The sequence below is a fragment of the Myxocyprinus asiaticus genome, chromosome 17, assembly GCF_019703515.2.
Source record: "Myxocyprinus asiaticus isolate MX2 ecotype Aquarium Trade chromosome 17, UBuf_Myxa_2, whole genome shotgun sequence".
NCBI classification, from domain to species: Eukaryota; Metazoa; Chordata; class Actinopteri; order Cypriniformes; family Catostomidae; genus Myxocyprinus; species Myxocyprinus asiaticus.
Window position 1 is genome coordinate 47,807,492 of NC_059360.1, and position 10,009 is coordinate 47,817,500.

General features: G+C 37.1%; 1 protein-coding gene across 1 annotated transcript in view; it reads right to left on the reverse strand.

Annotated features, from left to right (window-relative positions):
• LOC127455177 (serine/threonine-protein kinase PAK 4-like) overlaps window positions 1-10,009 on the reverse strand; it is a 43,150-nt gene that overhangs the window by 14,344 nt on the left and 18,797 nt on the right. Inside the window, exon 2 of the mRNA XM_051722837.1 lies at window positions 1,647-1,872. Within this exon, the coding sequence (XP_051578797.1) occupies window positions 1,647-1,850 (204 nt within the window). The 5' untranslated portion in view covers window positions 1,851-1,872. The remainder of the gene's footprint in view (window positions 1-1,646; window positions 1,873-10,009) is intronic.

Sequence of the window (10,009 nt, forward strand, 5' to 3'; positions counted from 1 at the left end):
AAAATAAAAATCCATGTTTGTTGACCTGAAAAAAATATGATGTCGTTAAAGTTCAGGAACCTTTTCAAGAGCTATAAATAAAAATATTATTTTTTTATCAATCAGGCACTACTGGCAACATTTCCCAAGACAGACCCAAATTAAATTAAATGTAAGTTCAGACTGAGAAAGCCACACACAATTCCTTATCACTATATATACAGTATACACTTCAAATATTTTAAGAAAAGACATGATATTCATGTGTCTGTATTTTATATTTGCAGCATATACTGACAGCTGTCATGTGCTTTATTCACAATAGCTTTGACGCAAGTGACATGAGGTACAAATATACCCTTAAAATCCATCATTCAACATGAAGACATTTTTACATGAGCTCAGGGCACATTCAGAGACAAAATATAAACACCTCTGCCAGTGAACAAAGGTGCAGAATTCATGTAAAATAGCCCAGAATCGCTGTGCAGCATCCTGCCATTTCTGTGCATCATTTCCAGTGAACATGTTGCCAGGTTTTTGAGTCATCATTTTTATATCTCTGCCAAGTATAAACCAAACTCTCCTTAAGATTCCATTGGACTTCCAAAATGAGCACTTAAGCTTTCAAGCATTTGGCTCACATGCTCATATTTAATTAGTTGGTGTTAGTGCTTCAAATCACTAAACCTAAGTGTTAAACTTCAGTGTGTAACTCATCATACATCATTTGTGCTAAAATGTAAATATCTGGCCGATTTTACTCTTGTATACTCTAAGATGTTTACATATACTTCACATTTAACAGCTACACATTCATACATTGCATGCATAGATTTTAGGATTTTTGCTTGGAGTTGCAGTTTTAATGGCTTAGTGTAACTCTGGTGGCACCTACATGCATCATTATTAATTGCCACTGTGAGGTAATACATCTTTTCGTCCTCTGAGGATTCACATCTTAGAATCGTGTACACAGCAGGGCGATTAGTTGAGACCCATGATAGAAAAGAGACCAGCGTGACGGAGAAGTAAAAACACGTTTCTAAGTGCAGTTACCTAATCCAAACCGCTCTTCTCAGGGGAAAGACACAGCAAGTGAGACAAGAGCCAAAACTAGAACCAGAGTTGCAAGCATTGCAAAGCGCATTCATTGGGTTAGGTGTTGAAAGTAGAGGTGCAATAAAAATTTAGATATTGCATTCATACATTATTGTAAGTGCAGATGACTCATGTTTTCCTGTACTGTATTGGTTTAAATAACAGAACTTGTGGTGGTAATATTTGGTGAGCAGGGTGGCCGATACATAATCGTTCCAAAAATAGCTGAAATTGAACATTTATTATAATATCTACTCAATTACACGAAAATATTTGAAAAAATAAATTGTCTGAAATTTTGGAACTGACATGTCTCAACAAACTGCATTCTTTGAGGTATAATTTATGCACGTAACAGTCCAGGATGAGTTACACACCGAACTTGGGGGTTATGAGTTGGTTCAAAACAATAACCTTAACTATGAGCAACAGTAATAGTGATGATTGCCTTGGCAAAATCCAATAATAAAGGTTTTCCAATCAAATGGACGTCAGTTAAAACTGATATTCGGTCCAGCAGTGATGTGGTATATTTCCAGACATTTGTTGATGTATGTAATTATCACCTTCTTTGGTTTGAGCTCCACTGGTGTTATTCTGGACGGGTCCACCATCGGTTTGGGTCTGCGTAGGTTCTCGATTAAACTCTGCCATTGTGTAGGAAGGCCGACGAAGACTCCATGCTTTGCATCAAAAGATGTGTGAACACGATGCTCAAAGTTCTTCGGTGCTGAAATTTCTGGCCTCTTCTTTTTCTTTTTGCGAAACATTGTCAGATACTAGAGCAGAGATCTTTCAAAAGAAAGAAACGGGAAGAAAATGGTTACAAATTGTTATTTTAAATAGTAATATAGAAAGCAATCGATACATTTCACTAATATTATTCCATAATATGCCATAATGTTAGACACCAGACTCTTGCAAAAAGCATGTACAGTAAGTGGTATCAGGTAGAAACACCATGGTACTTTAATATACCACAGTATTGAACAGTTACCATTGTACTCCAAGGTACTTCAAACAATACCATGGTACTATTGTGATACATTGCTAAAAACATGGCATAGCCATATACAAGTTCAAAAAACTGGTTGACATTTTGTCATTTTTGTCACAAGTAATTTTTGGTTGACCTCTGAACTGCAAAATATTTAGAATGTAACAGGGTAAACACAAAATATGTTTTAAGAGAGAAATATCCTTGAATATTAATACTGTTTCAGTTATAATGAGTAGAGGTAGGCCGAAATATCGGTTTTACCAATTAATCTGTGCCGACAGTTGCTTTTTGGATCTATCGTTATTGCCGACTATTGGCATAGATTTTTGCAGATAATAACATTTTTCAAAAAGCAACTATAGACATATCATAGATTATTAATATTGTTTCAGTTATTATGAGTAGAAGTAGACCCATATATCGATTTTACAGAATAATCTGTGCCGATAGTTGCTTTTTGGAACTATCGGTTATCAGCAACCATCGGCATAGATTTTTGCAGATAACCTATAGTTCCAAAAAGCAACTATAGAAATAACAAATTATTAATATTGTTACAGTTTTATTGAGTAGAGGTAGATCCATATATCGGTTTTACAGCATAATCTGTGCCGATAGTTGCTTTTTGGAACTATCGGTTATCAGCAACCATCGGCATAGATTTTTGCAGATAACCTATAGTTCCAAAAAGCAACTATAGAAAAAACAAATTATTACAGTTGTTTCAGTTCTAATGAGTAGAGGTAGACCTATAAATCGGTTTTACAGAATAATCTGTGCCGATAGTCGCTTTTTGGAACTATCGGTTATCGGCAATTTATTGCACAGATTTTTGCAGATAACCTATAGTTCCAAAAAGCAACTATAGAAATAACAAATTATTAATATTGTTTCAGTTCTATTGAGTAGAGGTAGACCTATAAATCGGTTTTACAGAATAATCTGTGCCGATAGTTGCTTTTTGGATCTATCGTTATTGCCGACTATTGGCATAGATTTTTGCAGATAATAACATTTTTCAAAAAGCAACTATAGACATATCATAGATTATTAATATTGTTTCAGTTATTATGAGTAGAAGTAGACCCATATATCGATTTTACAGAATAATCTGTGCCGATAGTTGCTTTTTGGAATTATCGGTTATCGGCAACCATCGGCATAGATTTTTGCAGATAACCTATAGTTCCAAAAAGCAACTATAGAAATAACAAATTATTAATATTCTTTCAGTTCTAATGAGTAGAGATAGACCCATATATCGGTTTTACAGCATAATCTGTGCCGATAGTTGCTTTTTGGAATTATCGGTTATCGGCAACCATCGGCATAGATTTTTGCAGATAACCTATAGTTCCAAAAAGCAACTATAGAAATAACAAATTATTAATATTGTTTCAGTTCTAATGAGTAGAGGTAGACCTATAAATCGGTTTTACAGAATAATCTGTGCCGATAGTTGCTTTTAGGAACTATTGGTTATCTGCAACTATCAGCATAGATTTTGACGATAACTGAGTTCCAAAAAGCAATTATCAGCACCGATTAATCGGTGAAATTGGCCAATACATTGGCCTACCTTTACTTACGTTTTTTTTTCTGTGTCCGGAGCTGAAGGAATTTGTATAAAAGTGGCCTCTAAAAGTGAAATAAATACAATCACATTGATATTTGCTGTATCTAAATCCATAATCACTGAAAATATTCATCCATATTTTTATTCTTATTTATGCATAATTTGTTCTTTTGATTAGATAATCGAGTGTTTTCAATTGAAGTGAGTGCATATATAGAAACATGTGACTATATGTAAATGTGCCCCATCAGCACATTGTGTCTCCAACTTCATATCTTATAAATAATAATAAAGCTTATTCCTCAGTAAATCTCATCTGGTTATATTCAGTATATATACACACAAAGCCCTTCATCTGGTGAATATTCAGTCTATAAAAAGCTATATTTGGAAAATATTTAAATGTAAATTACTGTAACTGAGCCAAGTCTCAGTCATTTTTAAATAAGACTCCCCGTGGTTCTGAGGTCTGTTTATAGATAAAAAGTCTTGTGTTATGCACCAAATCTTGTTCTGGTTATACTCGGGATTTTGGTTGAGCAATAAAAAATGCATCTGGAATTTTATTCATTTTGGACTCTTGTAGCCTCTATGTCTGTGCCCATCACAGTAAGGACAGACTAAGAATTTTTTTAAAACATTCAATAAATCAGTTGTAAAAATGATCAGCCAAATTCATCGGTTATCGGCCTTTTCTACCACCTTAGTTATCGGCATCGGCAAAATCCACTATCGGTTGATCTCTAATAATGAGTGATTATTACAAGGCACAAAGAAACTGAGTGATACTGTCAGAATTTACCCAGATATCTATTTATGTCATAAGAAAATGTATTCCAAACTTAATATATAAATATAAATAATATTCATAGTGCTATAATTTAGTTTAAAAAATATGTCCAAAAAACATCAAATTACCATGGTACTTTTTGGTTGTTTTTGAATAAGTCTTTTCTATTTTTGTCAGTCCATTTTTGCATATCACAGTTACACTTAAGCTGACTAAAATGTGTTGCATCAAGGCAAAAGGAACATAAGTCATCACATTTGTTCTTAGAATAGAAAATCCAACACAGACACAACTCCCAATTCAATGTTAGCATTTTTAATCCGTAAAGAAATCATCGTCTCTGCCTGACATCTAAATCTTCTTTGGTCTGGTCGTCTTGCACATCCAAGGCTTTTTTTGTGTGTGCTTAAGAGCACCGCTATCAGCAGGCTTTGCGTGTGTTCATATGTGAAATGAAGTATCTCGGCTCAATTAGGGCTTACTTTCTCAGACAGGCCTTTAAATGACAGACGGGGAACACAGAGGGCCTGTGGCTCGTGCCTTTGGTTTAAAAGTGCATTAACTTGATAAAAGACTCTCAAAGCAGCTGACCTCCCATCACACTAAAGGACTGCTAATAACACACATTGAACCATGAGCTCTATCTCTCTCTCTTGTCTTGGGAAAACATCCATTCATGTCATTGTCTTATTGCCAATGAGTTTTCTATAAGGCAAGGACGGTAAGTGACCTTGTTTGTTTTATGTAGCCTTTTTCTAGTTTCTAGTAAAATGTGTTCAGGTAATGAAACAACTGTCCATTACGAAATGATCCCAACTCTTGTCAGATTTATATAATATTTAGCTTTTCTAGGGGCCCAATCCCCAATAGTATGGCACTATGAAATATGTCTGTTTTAATTGTTTTCCTCCAAATTTCACATTTTCAGTTTAAGTCAATTTTATCGTTTAATCAAATGAATTTATAAAAAAACATTGCATAACATTGCATTATTTTTATCAAATGAAGTGCTTTTATACAGTTCCTCACAGAACAATCTAAAACACAGCATTGTTTTTTGTTATTTTTTTGTCAAATAAATAAAATGGACAATAAAATGGTAACACTTTATAATAAGGTTCTATTTGTTAACATTAGTTGTAATGTATTAGTTATCATGATTAACAAATGTAATTAATTTGATTAACAAATGTATTAATCTTAGTTCATTTTAATTTATAAGCATACAATTGTTGAGTGTTAATTCATGTTATTTCACAATGCATTGACCAATGTTAACATATACAATTACTAATGTAATTAACTAATGTTAACGAATACAACCTTATAGTAAAGTGTTACTATAAAAAATATGTTTAGTAAAACAGCACTCGTGCATGTGAGATATTGCTTGAATATAAATATATAATTATTATTATAATTAAATTGAATATTAAATGTAGCTATGCATATAGCAATGTATTTCTCTTTTTTTGTATTTTTGTATTTTTTATTTTTTTTATTTCATGCATCTAGTTCAATCAAGCGAAAAACTGAATAAAGACTTCAGTTTCTGTGTGTTTGACAGTACTTTCTCACCTCCGGATAAGCAGTGATTATTAAACAGCAAAAAGGCTGTGATTTCATTCTATAAAAATAAAGTCTGTATATGCGGCACACTTAAATGTAAATGATCATGGGATGCTCATGATGCGATGTTTAAGCGTGTGAACGGCTTCACATATAGTATTCACTTAGAAGTGTGCAGCACATGCAGACTGTATATTTTTTTTATTCAATCTCATCTTTTTGTGGTCTAATAATCACACTAGGACATTTTGCGATTTTCATTTAATTAATTGTGCATTCATACTAAAGCTGCACAATAAAGGCCTGTTAACACCAACCCCGTTTTTTCAGTGCGATTGTTCATTCCGAATGAGCTTTTGAACGGTAACAATGCATTCCTATGGCACTTTTCACAGCAGGCCCGACAAATCGTCTGGAAACAATCTGAAGGTTTTTTTTACAGAGAGTGGTCCGATTTTTATTTTCTTCGGACTGCGATGAAAACTGACTGACCAATGCGATAAGAGCTTTTTTTATTATTATTTCACCCCTTTTCTCCCCAATCTGGAATGCCCAATTCCCAATGCACTCTAAGTCGTCGTGGTGGCGTAGTGACTCGCCTGACATCCGGGTGAGTCCGAATCTCAGATGCCTCCACAATTCACGCATCTGATCACGTGGCTTGTTGAGCGTGTTACCGCGGAGACGTAGCGCGTGTGGAGGCCCACGCTATTCTCCATGGCATCCACACACAACTCACCACACGCCCCACTGAGAGTGAGAACCACATTATTTGATTTGTACACAATGTTATACTCATAGGCACTAATCAGTAGGGCCCATCTTTGAACTCAAGGTGAACCCATTTGTAGTATGGGTTTCTTTTCACCAAAAACGGATATTAAGTGTTTATGGTCTGTGCAAATAGTAAACTAACGGCCATACAAGTACTTGTGATTTTCTTTACACTCTGTCCAGTTGAGAATACAGCTGTTCTTCGGGTGTCAGCGTGCAAAATACGAACCCCAGTGATTTCTCACTTCCATCTTCCATACGATGTGAAAGTACAGCACCCACACCATAAGGAGAGGCATCACAAGAGAGAATGAGGTCTCTCTCCGAGGAGTAGTGCACTAACACTTCGGCAGACTGTAAAAGTTCTTTTGATTTTTGAAAGGCATCCATTTGATATTTTCCCCACATCCATCAGGTGTCTCTTCTCAAGAGCTTGTGCAGGGGAGCTAGGAGGCTAGACAAGTTGGGTAGAAACTTAAACCCAAGTAGGCCTTTAGTTCAGTGACATTTGTGGGACATGGAGCTTCCACTAAGGCTTTCACTTTGTCTTTTAGTGGGTGTAACCCTTGGGCATCCACCATGTGACCCAAGTAGCACACTTCTTTTTGTAGGAATTCACATTTGTTCCTTTTTAGACACAATCCAGAATGCTGTAACCTTGTGAGCACAGCTTTCAGGTTTTGTAAGTGCTTTTTCTCATTTATACTGAAAAATAAACTGCCACATGTGCAGTTCCCTGTAGCAACCCTTCCATGGTCCTTTGGAATATGGCAGGAGCCGACGCCACTCCAAAGGGAAGGTGATTATATGTAAACATCCCTTTGTGAGTGTTGATTGTAAGATATTGTTTGGAGTCTTCATCCATAACAATTTGTTGGTAGGCATGGCTCATGTCTAGCCCAGTCAAGGCTGCAAAGAGGTCTTCTACATGAGGTACTGGATATTGTTCCAAAGGTGAGACTTGATTTATGGTGAGCTTATAGTCTCCGCACAGTCTAATGGATCCATCTGGTTTTAGGATCGGAACGACTGGCGCTGCCCACTCCGAGTATTTTACTGGAGTGAATATGCCCTTGCAGAGCAGTCTGTTAATGTCTGCATCAACTTTAAAGTGCATTGCAAAGGGCACTGACCTCGGGCAAAAAAATCTGGGGGTGGACACGGCTTTAATGTGTATTGTAGCTTTAGCCCCTTTTAAAGTGCCCAATTCCTTTTTATTTCACCCCAACATAAATGTATCTGCGCCAACCAGCCTCTGCCAAGTAAACTAGGGCCATCTCCCTCTACTACGATGAGAGGAAGTTTTTTGTCTACTCCTGGTATGTAACATCCACATAAGCTGCTCCTATTACATTAATAGGCTGATCTGTATATGTCTCCAGCTTGATTTTCACAGGTTTCAGTGCAGGGCTTTGTGCTTTTTCCATGACAGTAAGTCCACATACAGTGTTTAATTCAAAGTTGACATTTAGTCCTTTCACAGTCAGTTCAACTGTGTATGGTTTCACTTTTTCCAGTTCTGGGGAACTCACACTTCCTAGCTGGTAAATGAGACATCCCAGTGCAAAGGTATCCTCAAAGGTACCCTCATCGTCATTCTCTTCCACTTTGTGGGACCTATATATGACCCTACCGCCCCTGCCGTGTCTCTTTTAAAGTTAGATCTCAGAGTCCTATCTTTTTTTTTTGCATTGCAGCAAACTTGAGCAATGTGTCCGATTTTCCTGCACACATGACACTTTTCATTCTTATATCGGCATGCAGCCATCGTGTGGTTTGTCCCTTTACACCTATAACATTGCCCACTGTCAGTATTAACACGGAATTCTCTCTTACTGTGTACGGGCGCTACAGAGCATTTCACTCTGTGACATGAAGAGGGAGAGGACTTTTGTAAATCTTGCATATATTTATTTGCAGCGTCCACTGACAAGGCATTTTTTTAGGCATTGTCAAATGTTAAATTGGGTTCTACAAGCAATCTTCTATGAATTCTGTCATCATTGATGCCGTAAAAAATCCGATCTCTTAACATTTGCTCTAATGTGGCTCCATAATTACAATCTTGCGGCAATCTCCGCAGCTCTGCAACATATTCAGTTACAGACTCTTCTGGCTTGCGAGTGCATTGAGTAGCGTTTTTTTTTTCTCGCCAATTTGGAAAGCCCAATTCCCAATGCACTCTCGTGTCGAGTCCTCGTGGTGGCGTAGTGACTCGCCTCAATCTGGGTGGCGGAGGATGAATCTCAGTTGCCTCCACATCTGAGACGTCAATCCACACATCTTATCACGTGGCTTGTTGAGCGCATTACTGCGGAGACGTAGTACGTTGGAGGCCCATGCTGTTCTCCGCGACATCCACGCACAACTCACCACGCGCCCCACCAAGAGCGAGAACCACATTATAGTGACTACGAGGAGGTTGCTCCATGTGACTCTACCCTCCCTAGCAACTGGGCCAACTTGGTTGCTTAGGAGACCTGGCTGGAGTCACTCAGCACGCCCTGGATTCGAACTCGCGACTCCAGGGGTGGTAGTCAGTGATCAAACTTGTACCATTGAACGATTTCACTAGGTTGTGGATTAAAGTGATTTTTTTAACAACACAATTTGCTGATAGGTTTTTTCCTTGGGTTTTTCTGGGTTCACGAGGTTGCGCAATAGACTGTATGTTGGCGCACCAACTACACTAAAAAGAATGGCCCTCTGTCTGTCAACATCATCTATTCTGTTGGCCTCAAAAAACTGCTCAAGTATTTCACAATATTCCTCCCACGATTGACTCTTTGCATCAAATGTTGACAAGGTTCCTATAGTTGCCATTTATGTGTCTTAACTTTTCCTCCCACCTTGAGTTGAGGTAGCCACTTCGAAAGGTGTGCACAATCTTTACATTGCTTACTGATTAACAGCATGACCACAGATCCTCGTCGCCAAAATTTTGTGGTATCGTGAGGGTTCAATGAAGGAACGGACGTCAGTCATCATCCAACAACTGGGTTCTTTTATCTCAAAATATTACAATTCTGTCAATATTTACTCAGTCTCTTTTTTCAAACCCCTATAACTTAGCAGCCATTCACACTAAAAGCATATTTGTGTCTATCTGCGTTGACATCTTTGAACAATGTGCCATGACTTGCTGTTTTTTTTTTTTTTTTTCAATGTCTCTTCAGTGTCACCTTGTCAAGTTAAAAATAACTTTTATCTTTTAACCTCT